This window comes from Galeopterus variegatus, unplaced genomic scaffold (genome assembly GCF_000696425.1).
Source record: "Galeopterus variegatus unplaced genomic scaffold, G_variegatus-3.0.2 Scaffold201, whole genome shotgun sequence".
NCBI classification, from domain to species: Eukaryota; Metazoa; Chordata; class Mammalia; order Dermoptera; family Cynocephalidae; genus Galeopterus; species Galeopterus variegatus.
The window spans coordinates 591,111-610,666 of NW_007726312.1; the positions used below are offsets into that span (position 1 = coordinate 591,111).

General features: G+C 47.2%; 2 protein-coding genes across 2 annotated transcripts in view; one reads left to right on the forward strand and one right to left on the reverse strand.

The window, feature by feature from the left end:
- Positions 1–1,354, forward strand: part of SMYD4 (SET and MYND domain containing 4) — a 44,949-nt gene extending 43,595 nt beyond the window's left edge. The window contains exon 11 of the mRNA XM_008565676.1: positions 457–1,354. Coding sequence (XP_008563898.1) covers positions 457–610 — 154 coding nt within the window. The 3' untranslated portion in view covers positions 611–1,354. The remainder of the gene's footprint in view (positions 1–456) is intronic.
- A 1,748-nt stretch (positions 1,355–3,102) lies between these two features.
- Positions 3,103–14,571, reverse strand: SERPINF1 (serpin peptidase inhibitor, clade F (alpha-2 antiplasmin, pigment epithelium derived factor), member 1). The gene is made up of 8 exons (XM_008565679.1): positions 14,424–14,571; positions 10,229–10,320; positions 8,513–8,708; positions 7,659–7,814; positions 7,062–7,265; positions 5,700–5,842; positions 3,966–4,176; positions 3,103–3,491 (listed from the first exon to the last, which is right to left on the reverse strand). The coding sequence occupies exons 2-8, from the start codon at positions 10,310–10,312 to the stop codon at positions 3,232–3,234; spliced, it is 1,254 nt and encodes a 417-aa protein (XP_008563901.1). The 5' UTR covers positions 10,313–10,320; positions 14,424–14,571; the 3' UTR covers positions 3,103–3,231.
- Positions 14,572–19,556: the final 4,985 nt, after the last annotated feature.

The window sequence follows — 19,556 nt, forward strand, 5'->3', positions numbered from 1 at the left end:
TTAAAACTACTGTGGTGTACATTGGTATGAGAAAGTGTTAGAAGCTTAAACCTAAGATTATGAATGTGGGTGGACCTGATACTCAAGACATAGAGACAGCCCATTTGGTCAAGAGAGAGAAAAGGGCTGCAGTGTTAGGCCAAGGATAGAGTTGGTTACTCTAAGATGAAGACTCCTGAGTAAAACTTGGGGTAAATATCAGATTAAAGCTTGGAGGTTTTTCTGTTTTTCTCAGGATCCTAGAGTCTTTATGCTTTTTTTTCCCATAACTTTTTCTCTCAAACTCTGCCTTGCATTGTTTTTGTGAAAGTGTCTTATCTACCCTTCTAGATTTGAAGATCCTTGAGGACAGCAATGATCTTATAAAACTTTGCATTCTTCACAGTGTGTGAGTAGGCCCTCAATGTTTGCTTGATTAAATGAGTGAACTAACTCCTTTTACCTCCTTTGGTTCAGGTTTGCAATACCCGAAGCTCTGAACACTATACAAAAAGCAGAGAAGGTCCTGCTGGTGCACTATGGCCCTTGGAATGACGAGATCCAGGAGCTCCAAAAGATGAAGTCCTGTTTATTGGACTTGCCACCCGTCCCTGTGGGGCCTTCAGTGTAGGGTCCTAAGGGGACTTTGATGCTCAGGAAATGAGCCCATGGAAAATGAATTAAAGGGGTTCTGTTGCTGCTGAGCTATTGTCAGGAAAGACAGGACTTGCCCAATAGTCCCAAGCCTAGGTGTGAAGTGCGGGGAAGACTTGAAAAGCATTGCAGCCAGAGAGATGCTCACCTATCTTGATGAATTTTCCTGGAAATAGTTAATGCCCTCCAATAAAAATTCCCAGTTCCCAGAAAAGACTTAAAACTAGTATCTGGAGAATCTAAGTCCTTTAGAAGTATTTTAGCTGATCTGCAGGCATCTGGATGTTATCCTGGGGTTTTGGATAGATTCCACCTCACTAAATGATGATAGTCTGTTTCCTTGGAACATTCCTACAGTTTCTAGTAGTAATGAGATGTTATGCACCACTCCAGTGGGAACTTAAACTGTTAGTAGTTGTATTGTAATTGAAAAATAATTACAAAGCAAGAAATCAGTGAGACTCCTTACCTCCTGAGACACATGATTCCACTTACGCTATCTAGCTTCCTCGAATCCTTTGTTAAAACTGGTGGAGTATAAATTGTAATTAGAAAAATAAATATGGAGCCATTTTATTGTTGGGCAGTTCCTTCCTGGGATGCCAACTCTAAATTTGTTTTCTACCAGTTTTCCAATCCTTACTCTTTGGCTTTCATTCTATACTCTTGGCAGACTCACTGACCAAACACTAATAAAATCAATCTTATACTAATAACTTTATAACATACGTGCCTCCTTTCTGAGCTCTTCTATTTATTAGCAAACCTGAAAAGAGACTAATTGTTTATACCAGACCTCCCCAAGCTGGTAAATGAAATACAGACTGCGTGAGTACTGGGAAGGGGATCAGGGGAACTTCAGAAAATGCTGAGGGTGTGGACATTGCTGTTTGTGGTGTCAAACTTAAGAGATGAAAAGTAGGGGTGATGGCTCCCCTCCACTGAGATCTGTAGTAGTCCAGACCCCATCCCAGTCTGAAGGCCATGTGCAGGATTCTCTGTGTCTGAATCATGGTTGCTCCATCACCACTGATGACCAGTGTTCAGATGTGTTAGTGGGAAAGTGTGTCAGGTCCACACTGCTTTTGAGAGCTGCCCACTCTGGCCAGGCCCCAGAAGTGCCCGTTGGTTGCCATGGCATTATACTCAGGAAATGAATAGTCCTGACAGTGCCTGGTGGTAGCTTTTCAAGAAGCTGAGTGTTTAGAATATATTTAGCATTCAAACATTTGTTGAATGAAGGATGGGCAGAATTTCATTTCTCCTCCTATCTAATAACTCATCATAGCAAGAGAGTGGCCAGCAAAAATTTTTGGTAGAGGTAACTTTTTCAAGAAAAAGAGCTTAGTCCTGTGGACAATTCTATAGTTACTCTATTGCAAACATTTGGCATGTTTAATGCTCCTAAAAAAAAGGCTGTTGTACTTTGCAAAATAGGCATACTTCCTTAAAAAGAATATATTTAAAATTTTTTGGCCAGTTAGTTTAGTTGGTTAGAGCGTGGTGCTAACACCAAGGTCCAGGGTTTGATCCCTGTACCGGCCAGCCACCAAAAAAAGAGAAAAATTTTAAGTACCAGCCAACTGCCCAAACACACACAAAAAAATTTAATAAAATATGTTTACATATCAGGTCCCATTTTATGTGTACTTGAGAGCTTTCTTTAAGTGCTTTATAAAATAAAGATTTCCTGAAGTTACAAATTACCTCCCTTATCTGTCCATGTGTTCTCCTATATTGTCACACGTGACGTTAGCTTGACTGGGGAATGCTTGTGCTTACATTAAAACCTAAAGTCTTGTTTATTTAAGAATGTGTTTCACTAACTGTGGGGGCAGGAGATGTCCTCCTGGGGGATTAGTGGTCCTTTTACATAAACAAATACCCCCAGAGTAGAGAAGCAGTCCCTGCATTATATAACACAGATAACTCAAAGTTATTATAAGTGGTAACTTTCTGCAGAGTTTAGAACCAGGCTATGAGAATAAGACCAGCAAATTCCTAAAGGGTAATTTATCTTCACATTAAATTTAGCGTAACTCGGGGCCGGCCTGTGGCTCACTCGGGAGAGTGCGGTGCTGATAATACCAAGGCCGCAGGTTCGGATCCCATATAGGGATGGCCGGTTTGCTCACTGGCTGGGCGTGGTGCTGACAACACCAAGTCAAGGGTTGAGATCCCCTTACCGGTCATCTTTTATTTATTTATTTATTTATTTATTTTTATGTTTTTAAAAAGATGACCGGTAAGGGGATCTCAACCCTTGACTTGGTATTGTCAGCACCACGCCCAGCCAGTGAGCAAACCGGCCATCCCTATATGGGATCCGAACCTGCGGCCTTGGTATTATCAGCACCGCACTCTCCCGAGTGAGCCACTGGGCCGGCCCACCGGTCATCTTTTAAAAATGAAAAAAAAAAAAAAAATTTAGCGTAACTCAAAAGAGGGGGAGGAACAAAGTAACAAAAGTTAAGGATAAAGCTCTTTTATTGTAAAGTATACATTGAAACATTAAAGGGGCAGCCTTCATGTAATGTATAATCTGCTATCCCTCTGGGGTTTTCTTCTTTTAGGGTACTGGAGCATTGAACTGGAACATTAAGTGCCTCTGGGGTCCAGAATTTTGCCTATGAAGAGAAGGGCCCCTGTGTCCGTGTCCCTCAGAACAAAAATGAAAGGTTGGTTAAGGTGATAGTCCAGAAGGAAGGTGAGGCGGGTAGGCTGGAGCCCTGGGCTGGAGGTGGTTTCTGCCCCATCTTCATTCCACTCAAAGCCAACCCTGTGTTCCACTTGCGTAAGCTTAATAGGTTTGCCTGTGATCTTGCTGAAGTCTGGTGAATCAAACAAGAGTTGCAGCTCTACAGAGATTGAGAGAGATTTCCATTAAATCCCTGCCTTATTCAACACCCCAAGAAAGAATACAATCCTGATTCTTAAATCCTGATTCTCAAGAAGGTGAGCAAGCTGGGAGTGGAGCACCACTCCTGACTTTGTGTGAAATATGTGGAGCTCTGAACTGGTTGAGGGTTAAGTGACTTGCCCAAGAGCACACAGCAAGTGAGGTTTAGATTAGAAACTGGGTCAAACAGACCTGTCTTGAGAGGCAGTGTTCTGAGCTCCTTGTTAAAGGATATACGTTCATGGACTGAGGAATGAGTCTGATAAGGAAGGCACTTCAGTCTTGCCCTCCAGCACTGTTAGGATTAAGGAACTGTCCATGACCTTCCTACAAGGCCACGTAGCCCTTCAGTCCTGCTTAGCAAGGTGGAAGGCTCAAAGACTCGACGTGACCCCACCCCACCCCCAAGAGCAAAAGGGTCTTGCAAACATACTCATCTCCTGCAGAGACTTGGTAACTTCGCCTTCGTAACTCAGCTTCAGCTTGGGGATGGTCAGGACCGCTTGGACAGTCTTCAGTTCTCGGTCTATGTCATGAATGAACTCAGAGGTGAGGCTCTCTTCTATCATGGTCAAGTTCTGGGTTGCTTTCAAGGGCAGGAAGAAGATGATACTCATGCTTCCGGTCAAGGGCAGTTGGGCGATCTGAAGCAAGAGAGGCAGCACATAGGTCAGTCCTTGTAGCCCAAGAGTCCAGGTATAGACACATACCAAGAACTGCCTTCCCCTCTCCTAAGTGGGGCCCTGGCCTTGTCTTCCTCCCTCCCCCAACCAATCTATTTAATTATTACTTTCTGGCAGCAAGTTGTTTCCTGATGTTCCTTTAAAAAGGCTGTTGTCTTTTCTTCCTTGGCCTAATACCTACTGAAGTTATCAGCTGAAAGAATGTTCTTATGGTTTTAAGGAGCTAGAATTGAATTTCAGGTCTGCGTTTTCTTCCAAAGTCCATCTGCTAACTCTCTGTATCCACTGGAGCTGGGTATACTCTTCTCTCCTGTCCATGGACGTCAGAGCTCAAAAACTCTTCAGCTTTTGGGTTCCAGACATACACAAAGGACACCATCAGCTTCCCTGGTTTTGAGGCCTTCAGACTCGGACTGAGCCACACTACCAGCATCCAGTTGCAGACTGCCTATTGTGGGACTTTTCATCACATTGCCTTATGTATCTAAACATATGTTCTGTTCTTGAGAACAGCAACTTTGTCTTGTTCACCTTTGCATTCTCAGCGCCCAGAATCGTGCCTGACACATACTCACCAAGATGGAGTAACAGAGCCCATGGCCCACTTACCACATTATTCCCACTTTACAGTGGAAAAGGAACTTGCAGTAATCACAAAGGATTTCAGTGTAAGCAAATTCAGGGAATCAAAGTTTGGACAATGTGGTTGTGTCTTGTTTATGAACTTGGGAATAGCTTGAGAATGAATGCCTATCTCAGTAATAACTTTAACATTAGAGGTTTAGCCCTTCTTTCTGTTCATAATTAGATAATAGGGTCTGCTGTATATACAAGACCATTCCTTGTCCAAGAAAATAAAGCCATTTCGTTAGAGCAAAAAACAAACAAAAGTCCATCTACCAACATTTACTGATCTTCTGCTATGAACAGAGCACTAGATTAGAAATGGGGCCTTTGGGGCCGAGCCTGTGGCGCACTCGGGAGAGTGTGGCGCTGGGAGCGCAGCAGCACTCCCACCCCGGGTTCGGATCCTATATAGGGATGACCGGTGCACTCACAGTGCTCACTGGCTGAGCGCGGTGCAGCCGGTCTCAAAAAGGACAAAAAAAAAAAAAATTGGGCCTTTGGCACAACAATACAGAAGCAGTAATAAAACGGGCCCTTTGAACAGAGGTTCTTAATCTAAGGTCCACAGAACAAATGGTGTCAGGGTCCTGGAGCCTCCTGAAATCATATACAGAAATGCGAGGGCCCATTTCACATTACCTGATTAATCCTTATAACAAATACTGAGAGGATAAGTTTTGATAACTACCCCCTACCCTATTTTAAGAAGAGGAAAGGCTCAGAGATGTGATTAACTTGCTCAAAGTCACACAGTAAGCTGTCAGATCTCAGAGGTCATTCTATTCCACTACACCATTCTGCCTCTCTTGTGTTCTCCCCCTTCACCCCCACCCACCACCCATGCTGTCCTTACAGACCTTGCAGCTGAGATCGGAATCCAAGCCATAGCGTAAAATAGTCTTCGGGTCTGACATCATGGGGACTTTCACGGTCCTCTCCTCATCCAAGTGGAAATCCTCAAGGGAAGTCTTTCTGGAGTCAAATTTTGTTACCCACTGCCCTGGAATGAAATGAATGGAATGTCCTGAGCCCCAGCGGACCAGGAAGGAGCAGGACCATGCTGTGTCTCCAAAATATGCTGTTGAAAATTGCCCAGCTAAAGGAATCTTATTCGTAAGAGGCTATGTCTCAACGTGTGGTTGGGACCACAGTATTTCCAGGACCCTGAATACCTTCTGCAAGTAAACTTTGATGGAAATAAGTTGATTTTGTTGATTTGATTCTCTGGATTACACAAGTTCTGTGATAGCCTGCGAGAAAAGTAAACTGGCCTACACTTCTACAGTGGTGTCTCTGGGAGACAGAATCAAAGGAGGTCAGAGCTCGAAGGGACTTCCAAGATTATCTGATCACTCCTCTCATAGTTGAAAAAGCACCAAAGCCCAAAGAGGTGGTGACTTGCCAGTGCTCACAGAATGAACTGATAACCAAATTCCTTTAGCTTAATGTGGCCTTTTATATACGAGTACTGGGTCTGTAACTGCTTGTTCACTCACTGGAGATCAGTGCTTGAAGTAGGAAGCCATCAGGCTTTTCTCTAGGAGGTTAAGGGTTCACTCTTACTGCTGATAGATAATTACAAAGCATTTTAAGGGAGAGGTTGCCCACACCCCCCCCCCAGGCCTTATCTGAATGGAGCTGGCCCCACTCTAGGCCTGTGGAATGGTCTCTGGGCATATCACCACAGCCCAGAAGAATGTTGTGGGGTAACTAACGACAGTCCATTAAGCCCCTGCTGTGTACCAGATACAGTAATAAGGTTGTTGTGAAATGAGAGACAACATATACAAAGTGTCTGTGAAGTAGGTACATAATCCTTACATTAAAGATGAGAAAATAAGCCCAGAAAGGTTAGGTTATGAAACTAGTGCAGGGCTCTACAGCTAGTAAAGGCAGAGGGATTTAAACCTTGTCTGACTCAAAAGCCAGAAACCTAACACAGTGCCCAGCCCCAAACAGGTCTCCAGTGTTTATTCTTTTCCCCTATCTGCAATTTTTTCTCCACAAGCCTCTTACACTCTGTAGACAATGTGTAGACCCTTACGCTTTGCCTTAGATTTGATGACAAGCACGTATGCTTCAGGCAGGTGCAGTTCTCAGATCCTTCTCTGGCTTTGCCTCTGGTTTGCTGGGTAAGGTCCTTGACTTCTTCGCTCTCCCAGGGCCCTCTGACACCTGCCATCCACCGTTGGCCAAAAGAGAAGTGGAGAAGCTCTCACCTTTGAAGTAAGCCACGCTGAGAAGGAGAATGCTGATTTCACTGGGTATTTCCCTCGTGGACCTGGCAATCTTCCCTTTCATCTGGGTCTGCACCCAGTTGTTAATCTCCTGAAGGTCCATGCGAGGGTTGCCGGTCAGGATTCTGGGCCTGGTCCCATATGACTTTTCCAGCGGTGCCACAAAGCTGGATTTTATCCGCAGCTCTGAGAAGAGGTGGAGTAGAGGTTAGTGTATGAGTGCTAAACCAGCATCCTCTCTTTAAGAGCATGCCAGGCTTAGTTCTGTTTTAACACTTCAGCAGGCCCCAACTTCCTGCCCAGTGTCTTCCCGTGACTTGCCAGCACTTCTGCTGGCTTCCCCAGGCACTGGACAGGGAACATCAGATTTCACTCATTGCTGTTTCTCTTCAAGTTTCTGCCCTTCCACTGTCTCCCACAGCCCACTTTCTCTTTCTGTTCCTCTTTGGGCTCACAGGGTCCTTCCTGCCTACCAGTGCCAGGCCGGGCATGAGCATACATGATCTATTATTTAGAAAGAAACACCCAGCGTACAGCATAGAGTATCCTCAGGCAGCCCAAGCTAGAAAGGCCACTCACTCCTCTCAAAGACGATCCGGGATGCACTCTTGAGGTTTTTCTGGGGGGCAGTGACAGCGTCAAGGAGTTCTTTGTAGGTGCCATGGATATCTGGGTTGCTGATCAAGTCATAGTAGAGAGCCCGGTGAATGATGGATTCTGTTCGCTGTTCCGCTCCTGCCAGAGAGACAAGGATGGGAACCTCAGTTACTGCCCACCAGAGCCCAAGTCAGGCCCTCTGCCAGGGTAGGGATACTATACTCATTCCTTCTGTCCGTTGAGAGCCTGAGTAGACTGATTGGGGGACATTCTAGATGGGCAAAGAATGTGAAGGCAATGGAAGAGATAGTAGATTCTTAGAGATTTCCTAAAGTAGGCTAAAGGCATCAGGCCTAGAGAGAGAGAAGGGTGGCAGTGAGTGGTACAAGTCCCTGTACTTCTCCCATCACAGCACTTCTATTTTTTAGCTACCTGTTCATTAGTTTCCCCTGTGAACTCAGCTGTGACCCAGTGAGGACAAGCTCATGCCTGCTTGTGAGCACTTATATCCCCAGCCTAGTAAATGGCTGGCACACAGCAGAAGCTCGTTAAGCACTGAATGAAATAAATCACCAGGTCAGTAAGTGGTCCCCGCGGCCACGCCCACGCATCGGTGGTGCTGGCAGCGGCAGCCTTCCGAGAGCGAGCCAGGGAGCTGCGCGTGCACGGCCCTTGAGCTCCCACTTGCGCATGCGCCACCCGCTGGGGCAGGCCTCCCAGCGCTGCTTCTCCCCTCCCTGAGGCAAAGTGTGTCTAGGGCTTGGAGAGCCACGTATGCACAGAGGCCAGAGGGGCCCCTCCAGGCCTGTCTCGGGTTTCTTCATCTGAGCACTCACCCAGCGAAAGGGCAGAGAGTGCCGTGGCCACGCTGAGTGGGGACAGGAGCACATTGGCAGTGGGGTTCGCGCTGGATTTCACGCGGTACAGGTCATAGCCAAAGTTGGAAACAGCCGCTGCCAGCTTGTTCACAGGGACCTTGAAGAAAGGATCCTCCTCCTCCACTGGCGCCCCCGTGCTGTCAGGGGCCAGGCCCTGGCAGGAGACAGGAAGTCCTAGGTTTGAGTACAAGGACCAGTGGAGTTGAGCAGCCAAAGACTCATCTCCTGGGCTTTGAGTGGGATTGTCGTCTGGCCTTTTGGGGCGCCATTCTTCCTAACTTTAGTATGTTTAGGCTAAAGTTGGAAGGAGTGTGCATGCTCCCTGGTTATGCGTGAGCTCTCTGCTGGGGAGAGGCAGCCCAGAAAAGAGATTAGCTGGCCAGGTTTAAACACTTGTGACCTGGGAGCTGCAAGCCTGTGACACATTTTTTAAAAATTTTGTGGAGGCTGGCCAGTTAATGGTTAGAGTGTGGTGCTGATAACACCAAGGGCCAGGGTTTATCCCTGTACCAGCCAACTGCAAAAAAAAAAAAAAACTTGGTGAGGAACTCTCTCCCCCATCCCTGTAAGAAACCCTGTACTCAGGCCAAACCCAGCTACCGGTCTGCTTCATCTTGCTTACTGCTCCCAGGTCTCTGCCCTTTCCCTCCCATCAAACCCTCCCTTTCTTTCGTGCTCTGATCACGTCTCCTGCAGTATCACAAATTTTCCCTGACCATTCCAATCTGAAAATACCTTTTGGTTTTCTGACCTTTTTTCAGAATCAACTACCACTTGCTTATTAACTGCCTACCACGTGCCAGGCTCCAATGTGCCAGGCTCTTTGCTAGTTCTTTTGATTAGTTTTCATATCATACTTGTTGATGTATCTGTCTGATACCCCAAAAGACTAATATCTCAAAAGACTGAGTTCCGTGAAGGTAAGAACTGAGTCTTACATATTTCCACCCATCTCCACACCTACAGAGTAGGTGTTCATAAGATGAGAAATAAATGAATGACCACATGGCCCTGTAAAGTGGGTGTTTTTAATCCCATTTTATACATAAAGAAACAGAGACTGAGGTCAAAGTGACTTGTCTGAGGCCGTAAAGCTGGTGAGAGGTGGAGCCAGAATTCAAACTCAGAACTCAGAACAGAATCCAGGGCTCCAGCTAATATACCCTGGCTGCCCATGTCCCTCATGTGACAGGAAACCCTTACCCCCACTGTCATAGCATAGGCTTCTCTCCAAGTGTCTGTATCTGCCTTTGCAACATGATTGTGCACTCTCTGCGAGGAGAGGGGTCTGTCCATGATCTTTCATCCTCTGCTACACCCCAGTCGATATCTGAACCAATATCCTAGAATACGACCCACTCGACGAGTCCCACAAGTAGTACAAGTAATAAGAAAAGGTCATTACTGAAGGGACAACCCTGGACTTGTTAAAGTGCTTTGGCTTTTCACTTTTTCTGGATCTTACTTTTGTCGTCACTCTGTCCCCTAAAAGGTGAGGCAAGACGTTTTCTGTTTTGCTGATGGAGAAACCAAGACCCTGTCTAGACTCAAAGGCAAGAGCCTGGCTTGGAACCTGGGTGCCCAGCTCCGTGTCCCGTCTCCCATGCAGTCTGCTAAGTAGGGACTGGGATTGCTGGTGTCCCGCCTCCCAGCCACCCATCTGCCCCCACTGACCTCCTCTGGGCTGCTAGCGATGTCCTGGCAGCTGCCATGCCTGAGGAGGGCTCCAGTCCAGAGGAGTAGCACAAGGGCCCACATCCCAGCGCCTGCATGAAAAGCAAGAGGCAGTAGGCCACTCCCCTCACCCACCACCTTGCCCCACTGGGCCACCCTGGGCAGGGAGCAGGAGGTGGGCAGGGCAAGGCCCCTTCCCCCTAGCCTTCCCAGCCTGGCCTGGAAGTGTACCCTCGGCATGATGACTCCTGTCTCCCAGCAGTGTCCTCCCCAGCCTTCCACCTGTCTCACAGCCCACAGTCACATCATGGGCTTGTGATTTCGTTACATTGTCTGTGTCAGGGGACCCACATTTGAGCCTAAAGCTCCATAGCAGTGAAGACCCAGCAATGGTCTCCTTGGTGTGGAGTATGGTCTAGTGCAGATGCATGCCAGGGCTTTTCCCTGGAGGTGCCCAGCCAGCTCGTTTGATAGGATTTGGGGCAATGTCTCCCAAGAGAATAGTGGCAGAACCCAGGTCTCCTCTGTAGAATCACAGAATACAGAAAGTAGAGGCAAATAGTTCAGTCCCCCCATCCCCCAAAAGTTCTCAGACTCTCTTCTTGAATTCCTCTGGCCTGAAACCTGCGGCCTCATGAGGGCGCTTGTTACCTTCTCAGACAGTTCTGTTTCAACAGCTCTTTCATGGTTAGGAGTGCAGGGTCGAGGGTCAGACAGCCTGGGCTCAAATCTCAATTCTGTGCCTTAATAGCTCTCTAGGTTGCAATTTTTCTTGTAAAATGGAAATAAAATAGTACTTACCTATTGTTATGAGGATTAAATTAGATAATGCCTTAACAGCACTTAGTGCCAGAGATTGGTAAACTCTCAAATGTTCCCAGGGCCAAAATATGTCCCTCTTCAACTGGAATCCCATGTGAATCCTATGTGGAGCCATATCCTCTTCCCCCTGCCAGCTTGAAAATAGCTCTGAAGCTCCAGAGGCTTCTTTCCTTCAGGTTAAACAACGCCGCTTCTTAATAAGACCCCCATATCCCTGCACCTCCCCAGCAGTGCCCCCCTCTGACCAGGCTCTGGTCTGACACCTGGACCTCAAGGGGAAACTCTGAAACTGGGGCTAAGGCTCTATGTTTAACCCCATCCCTCCCCTCCTGCATTCACCTCATCTCTGAGCTCACCCTGTAGTCAGAATCTTGGGATGGGAGGGGATGAAGGCAGCTAGTGAGGTTCACAGATAAGATCTGGGAGGGCTTAAGGTTAGAAAGTGGGACAGGGCCTCAGCAGCAGGACCTTTGGCTGGTCCACGTTCTCCCTCTAACCATGTTACTGGTTCAAGAACTTACAACCTGAACTACTTGGTCTCCCCTGCCCCTCACCTCCTCTGAAACACCCCCCTCCTCCATTATTCTTCGTTATCCTCTTATATACACATAAATACCCACACCCGCAAACATACACAACACACCCAGTTTCCGACTTCCCAGAACACGTTGGATCACAAATTTGAGAGTGCAGTGTGTAATTGTTGGCTAAAGTCCTTAAAATATTTTTTTTCCAAATTTACTTATTTTAAATGGACAGATAAAACTGTATGTATTAACCGTGTACAACGTGATGGGTTTTTTTTTTTTTTTTTTTTTTTAAAGATGACCAGTAAGGGGATCTTAACCCTTGACTTGGTGTGGTCAGCACGACGCTCTCCCAAGTGAGCCACGGGCCGGCCCTGCGACATGATATTTTGAAGTATATACATATTGTAGAATAGTTAAATCTAGGTAATTAAAATATACATTACCTCACATAGTTATTTTTGTAGTGAGAACATTTAACATCACTCTGTTAGCATTTTTCAAGAATTCAAGTTATCATTAGCTGTAGTCACCATGCTGTACACAGATCTCTTGAACTCATTCCTCCTAACTGTAATTTTGTTTCCTTTGACCAACATCTCTCTGAAGTCCTTAAAATTAAGTCTGATCATCGGCTGGATAATACTGTAGAGTGTGGACAGCAACAAAAGAAAAGATCGCCTGAGTTTCTCCGTTTCAGGCAGGACAGTCGGCGGGAACCTGCCTGGCTTTCTTTCTGAACCCTGATCTTGAGCTCGCATCTCCGAGTGAGAGTTCCAGGGACCCCGTATTCTCAGCCAGCTGCTCTGCCACATGCCTGCCCTGCCACACAGAGACCTTCCGCTGAGACAGCAGGAAAAGCTTCCTGCACTGCAAGATGGAGACTGCAGCCAGGCTCGCAGCCGCTCTCCACCCGGCCAGCCCCACCCAGAGCTGGCAGGAGCATGACTTGCATGCGCCTCAGCGGACAGATGGGTTTGTTGCACATTGAAAACCCTGTGCACCCAGTGCAATGCCTAGGAGGCAAGGCCAGAGGAAAGGCTGGTAGCTGTGGTCCCTGGAGAAGAGGGAAGAGACAGGGGTCATCCTGGCATAGTGTTTAAGGAAGCAAGTTCACAATTCAAATGCATTTGACAGTGGGACCTTCTGGAGTCCCTAGAGAGTCTAAGCTCAAGCCACAGATCAGGTGATTGATCCCTGTCACCGTGTGAGTAGGCTGAGGACTGAAGGTGAGGTGAGGAAACCTGGCAGGGGAAAGCACACAGGCCAAAGCTGGCCCAGAGCTAGATGTACGGACATGTAGTATTAGTGACATGTCTCTGAATCCTCTACCTCAAGCACAGGGCTGTAGGAAGTGGAGAGATGATTGGAAGTCCCCCACAAGGGCAGCAAGAGAGAAGAGAGTAAGGGTCTGCATGGCAGGCCCCTCAGAGCAAGCACAACACCCTGCACAAGGTGATTGTTCTATGGGCTGGAGCAGGCAACCATTGGCTGGCCAGGGGCACAGGGACAACAATGCCATGCTGTCCAAAGGGCAGTATCCAAGCCAGACTCCTGTCCTATCAAGTGGGGGAGGGCAGGGATGAGGTGCACATCCTCCCTGCTGGCCAAGGTCAGGCCTTACTTTCCACCACATTGCCCAAATCAAGAGAAACAGGAACTGGGATTTTGTGATTTTGCCTCCAAGCTGGGAGGATAAACTCAAGCCAATACATGTGTTTCAGATTAAACGCTGTTGTGAAACAAACACCATCCCTCCTCCTCCCAGAACCACACATGGCGGTGAGCCTTGTAGATAGTGTGAGGAAGGGCACCTCCCTCTCCCACCCATGGTGCACACCCATGGGGACCTCACCAGCCCCCAGGCAATGTTCCTTCTGAAGCCTTGAAACCCGAATGAGTCAGGCTGGGGTGCCCCAGAAGTGTACCTCCCTACACCCCAGAAGGACAACCCTAGGTATAGAACTCCCTGGCTCCCCTCCCCTCCCGCCCTCAGCCTGGGAGCAGAACTCCTAGTGGAAGGGCATGGGCCAGACAGTGGTGGGGTTTCTGGGAAGCCTGCAGCTTTTCTTTGGCTCAAACTGGCTCCTTGCTGTGGCTTGCCTCAGGGAGCGGAAGGGGTACAATGGGATGGCCATTCTCTCCAGCACTGGCAGCCCAACCCCCCAAACCCCTACACTCGCTGGGCTAAATAGGGGTCATTGTTTGGGAGAGGCCACAACCTCATTGGTCTCCCAGCTTCTACTAGAAGCTAATTTGGCCAAAGAGAATGGGTGGGGGCTGGAGAGAAGGACCCAGCTGTACTTCATCCCAGCCCTCAGGCAGGGCTCAGCGGGCCAGCTGCTTGGTGCTGTTGGGAAATTACCTTTGAAATCAGCACCAGTTGGTTTTGAAAAAGAAAGAGAGCTGAACTGGGGCTGGGCTGCAGAAGGGGATGCCCTCCTGACTGGTCTGGTAGAATCAGCTCCCAGATAGCCTCCTTCCCTGGGAGCTCCAGCCCCCGTGGGGCACTGCTCAGACCTGACCCTGCGGTGTCTTCCCCACCACCACCCCTCTCCATTATTTCCACTCACTTCATTCAAAAGTCTTTCCACCCTCTTCTCTTATTGGTGCAGTAGGGTTTAGGGGTAATTGGGTCCTGGCCTCTGTCCCCCCTCCACTCTACCCTCTCCCTATCTACTCACCATGGTGCCCAAGCTGCAGGGGCTACTGTCTCCCCACCCCCTCTCCCTTGCACCCTTCTTTTCTGCTCCATGGGGTACCCCTGCCTCTCCCCAGTCCCTCCCCAGCCCAGGGGAGCCTCTCTTGCCTTCCCCTGTCATGCAGACAAGACAGGGACACTTTACCTGTGGGTACGCTGCAGCTCCACTCCCAGCCTAGGTCCCTCTAAGCCTGCACACTGAGGGGGCTCCAGTAAGCAAGAGTTTTTTTGCTGCCTCCCAATCCAGCGTCCAGCAGGCTTCAGATTACAGCTACTCCTTTCTTAAAGTGACCTGCACTCAATTCGGATTCTGTGATTGCATCATTGTCTGGTGTTAACTTTAACCCACATCTGCTCTTCCACCCCACACCCCCAAGACACACACATTCGCACACCCTCTTCCTCCACTGGGTCTTCCTCCAGGGCCCTGGCCTTCCTTGCTGCCCACTGGGACTCTCTACAAGTTGGCATACCCCAGAGGTCACCCTGGCCAGTCTGGGGTGAGAGATAGGACCAGGCAAGAGTGTCTTGCAGGCAGCTAGGGAGAGGAAGCAAATGAAAGTTCACGTATGTGAGCTGTCATTACTTCTTTAGACTCCTGATGTTATACATGATGGAACTAAGGCTAAATATCTTTTTCTGTATGTGCCATGCTCTCTTAAAACACATTCTAGCTTTTTAAAATACCATTTTTGTATTGTTTTGAGTTCTTATCACAATTCTAAATGTTTATTCTTTCTTGTGTTTCATAAATTTAAAAGCATTTTTTAGGGCCGGCCCGTGGCTCACTTGGGAGAGTGTGGTGCTGACAACACCAAGTCAAGGGTTAAGATCCCCTTACTGCTCATCTTTAAAAAAAATAAATAAATAAATTTAAAAGCATTTTTAAAAACCTGCCCCCCCCCCCCAAAAAAAAAGTATCTTGCAGGACGAGTGGAGAAAACATTGGTCCAGTCTGGAAACTCAGGGTTCTTCCTGGTCCTTGGCCCTGGCACTAACTGGGGCTTGGGGCAAGATAACTCATAGCTCTTCCCTTTCCTTGGTTGAAAAATGGATGAATGGAGCTGGATGTCTGCATGTTTTTTCAGCTTTGAAATTCTGAGATTTCTGAAGATTGGGAAGGGCAGTGGGGGAAAATATATGACCAGAGGAAGAAATGAGATGTACTGGACACACTAGCACTGAGGGGAGGCCTACTGAGGGCCTGGCCCCAAGCTAGACATAACAGAGTTCCCTGAAAAAGGAGAACACTTAGGCCCAGTTCGCCTCAGGATGTTTAGGAACTTGCAATGCGGTTGTGAAGCTGAAACATTGACATAGAAAACAGTTAGACAAAACAGTAAAATATTTTCTAAGCAGGTATGAGTCCTGGCTGAGAAAGTCCAATAGACATTCAGAGAAGGAGAAATCAGAGAAGTAAAGGAGAGTGCTTTTGGATATTTTAGCTCACCAAAGATAAAATTTAGGGAAACCTTCAAGCATTCTTATGTGAGTCTCCAGGGAACAGAGTGAGGGCCCCTGAGTAGCACTTTCCAGTGGGCACGGTTCAGCATTATACAAGGAAGGTGTGTCAACAGTCAGAGTTCAGTTCTTTTCAACAAAAAATTGTGGAACAGCTCTATGCAAAGCACTATACTAGCTACACAGAGGAGAAGGGCTTCGTAGTTGAATGACACTCAGTGTCCACCCTCCAGATCTTACTGGCTAAGAACAGAGGCTGATATGAGGACAGATGGTTCTAATATAATGCAGCACACTCTGTGACGATTGTCTCTATAGCTGTGCTGTCCAATACAGTAGTCACTAGCCACATGTTGCTACACAGCACTTGGAAGGTGGCTAAATTGCGACCTGTTGTAAGTGCAAAATGAACATCAGATTTTGAATAATGGGACCGGCCCGTGGCTCACTCGGGAGAGTGCGGTGCTGATAACACTAAGGCCACGGGTTCGGATCCCTATATAGGGATGGCCGGTTAGCTCACTTCAGAGAGCATGGTGCTGACAACACCAAGTCAGGGGTTAAGATCCCCTTACCGGTCATCTTTTAAAAAAAAAGAAAAGATATTTTATCTTCACTAGTAATCAAGGGAATGCAAATTAAAACCATAAGGAAATTCTATTTCACACTTATCAGATTGGCAAATTTTCTTTTCTTTTTTTTAAAGATGACCGGTAAGGGGATCTTAACCCTTGACTTGTTGTTGTCAGCACCGTGCTCAGCCAGTGAGCGAACCGGCCATCCCTATATGGGATCCGAACCCGGGGCCTTGGTGTTATCAGCACCGCACTCTCCTGAGTGAGCCACGGGCTGGCCCAGATTGGCAAAATTTAAAAATCTGACAATATCAAGTGTTGGTAAGGATATGAACAATCGTCATGCCCTGCTGGTATATTTTAATACAGCCACCTTGAAGAACCATCTGGCATTAAATGTCAAAGTTGTAAATAACTGTATGTGTTGGCCCTGCCAGTGAAAGATGCACAAGCCCAAATCTACAACTCAGCAATTCCATTCCTAAGCGTGTGAGCTAAAAAGATGCCCACAGGTGTCCACAAGGAAGTATATACAAGAATGTCACAGCAGCTTTGTTTGTAGTGGCGAAAAGTGGAAGCTCCCTAAATGTCCATCAACAGGAGACTAGATAAAGAGTGGGAAATCTAGGGGGCCGGCCCGGTGGCGCACTGGATAGTGCGCCGCTTGGGAAGCGCAGCGGCGCTCCCACGTGAGGGTTCGGATCCCACATACAGACCGGTTCCCGCTCACTAGCTGAGCGAGGCGCGGGGGCAACACTGAGGGTTGCGATCCGTTGCCGGACACGGAAAAAGACAAAAGACAAAAAAAAAAAAAAGAGTGGGAAATCTACATCTGAGGTGAAGTCACAAGTATCTACACAGATTTATCTCACAGTGTGAACTGACACAAGATGCAGGAGAATAGGAACAGTATGATACATTCATGTAAGGCTTAAAAGCATGCAAATCAATACTATATATTACATATGGATAAAAACTTACTTGGTGAAAGAAAAAGAAATACATAAAAATAATAAAAACCAAATTAGGATGGTGGTTATGGGAACGGGGGAAGGACTGAGGGAGGAAATATGGGGCTGTCACTATATTGAGAATATTTCTTAAGCTAGACAGTGGTGTTTTGTGATTCATTATATCTTTTTGTCTGTCCTAATTATTTCATAATATATTATAAAGAAGAAAGACTGCTGTTTCGTCTGACTACCATGAAAGGAATGTGTCCTATTCCTGCCCAAGGGGAGGCCTCCACATGTTCTCCTCAAGGACTTTGCTCCCTCGGGTGGCCCATCTCCTTCAGAATCAGTGTATCCCCCGTGAAGGATCATTCTCCAGCCTTCAAACATCCTCTATTCTCCCTTCTTTAAAAGACACCTCCTTTACATCCCCTGAAGCCCATTTCTTGGTTCTCCCTCACAGCCACGCTGGATAGAGCTATTTGCTCTTGTGTCTACACTGCCTCAGCTCCTGTTTTCTCCTAACCCCAGACTTGCTGTGCACCCACCTCTCCTTTGAAACTGCTGTCGCTACATTCACAGGTGACCTCATGTTGACCACCAAGTGGACTCCTCTGTCCTTGGCAGCAGGCAGCAGAGCGACTATTCCTCCTTCCTGGAACCCTAACCCTTCCATTTTTCTCCCACCTCACATGTCCCATCTTTTTGGTCCCCTTTGCTGTCTTGATCCTGGGACTGCTTTTCCTCTCTATCTATACCTTCCTTCTGATTTCGGCCAGCACTGTGACTTTAAGTGCATCTGATGCGCCCAGATATGCACTTTCAGCCCTAACCAAAATATCCAATTGCCTACTTGACATTAAAGATGGGTAAATCCAAACCCACAGCCCAGTAATGCTACTCTTACCACCTCCACATGGATGCCCAAGAGGTAGGATGGACATGTCATTTATCATCCAAACAGGGACACTTCTAAGAGCAAAAGGAGCTGCTATTAAATAGCTAGAACCACAGACATAACTTGAACTTTCCCGGGCAAACCGGGACATATGATCACCCTATATTAATGTGGCATTCTCATCATAACATGTTCAAAATGGAAATCCCCGTTCCACCCTAAAATCTGTCCCTCACTCTGCTTCCCATCTCAGTAAAAGGCCTGCCACCTCCCCATTTTCTCAAGAGAGAAACTCAGGAATCTAAATGATAAACCTCATTAATCTCAAGTACCTCCTTTTCGGGGGGTTGGGGGCGCTGCTGGCCCATATGGGGATCCAAACCCCCTGACCTTGGTGTTACAAAACTGTGCTCTGACCTACTGAACTAACCGGCCGGCCCAAGTCTCACCTTTCATCTCCCACACAACCTGTCTATAAATTCTACAACATTGATCTGCAAAATACATCTAAATTCTGACCACTTCCCCCGCTTTCCACAGCCAGCACCCTGGACCGAGCCACCTACGTCTCTTGCCTGCTAACCAGCCTTCCTACTCCCACTTTCGTCCCTCTACAGTCTGTTCCCGCACAGCAGCCAAATGAGCCTTCCAGATCTTAGCTCAGGTCACAGCACCCTGCAGATAAAAGGCGTCCACAGTGAATGAATTATTGCCATGCACTATAACACAGATGAATCTCACAAACAGGAGGCTAAACGAAAGAAGCCAGACACATGAGCGCACGGGCATATGATTCCTTTAAGGAAGAGTTCAAAACAGGAAAAAGTCATCTATGTTATTAGAAGTCAGAAGAGTAAGCACTGTTTCTTGATCTAAGTGCTGGTTGCACAGGAGTATTTCGTTCATGAAAAAATTCCTTAAGCTTCTATATAGTTATGACTTGTGTACTTTGCATATTACACTTCAACCAAAAATTTTTAAACAAAACACCCTTCAGCAGCTTCCCTTTGTACTTGGAATAAAGCCCAAACCCCTCACTCAGGCCTGCAAGGACCCACATGCTCTGGCCCCAGCTTACCCCTCCAGCTTCATCTTTCCGTTTTCTCGCTGGCTCGTCACACTCTAGTCACACTGGCTTCTTTCTGTTTCTCCCGTGATCCAAGCCCTTTTCTGCTCCAGGGCCTCTTCCCTGCCTTTTCCTGAACACTCTTCCCCTTTCTCTCTGAATGGTCAAGTCCTTACATCCTCCATGTCTCAGCTCAGATGTCACCTCGGAAAGGCCTTCCCCCAGTTACTCAGTATCACAAAACTTCGAGAACATCCTTTATAGTACTTCTCATTCTGTTTCCTGTGTCTTGCATTTTTTTTTTTTTTTTTTTTTTTTTCCTTTT

Excerpts from the sequence above, each read along its gene's own strand:
- SERPINF1 (XM_008565679.1), bottom strand. The coding sequence starts at position 10,312 with ATGTGGGCCCTTGTGCTACTCCTCTGGACTGGAGCCCTCCTCAGGCAT. Across the intron at positions 7,266-7,658 it reads CCGGATCGTCTTTGAGAGGA|AGCTGCGGATAAAATCCAGC; the intron begins GTGAGTGGCCTT and ends ACCTCTTCTCAG. Across the intron at positions 4,177-5,699 it reads ATTCCGATCTCAGCTGCAAG|ATCGCCCAACTGCCCTTGAC; the intron begins GTCTGTAAGGAC and ends CTCTTGCTTCAG.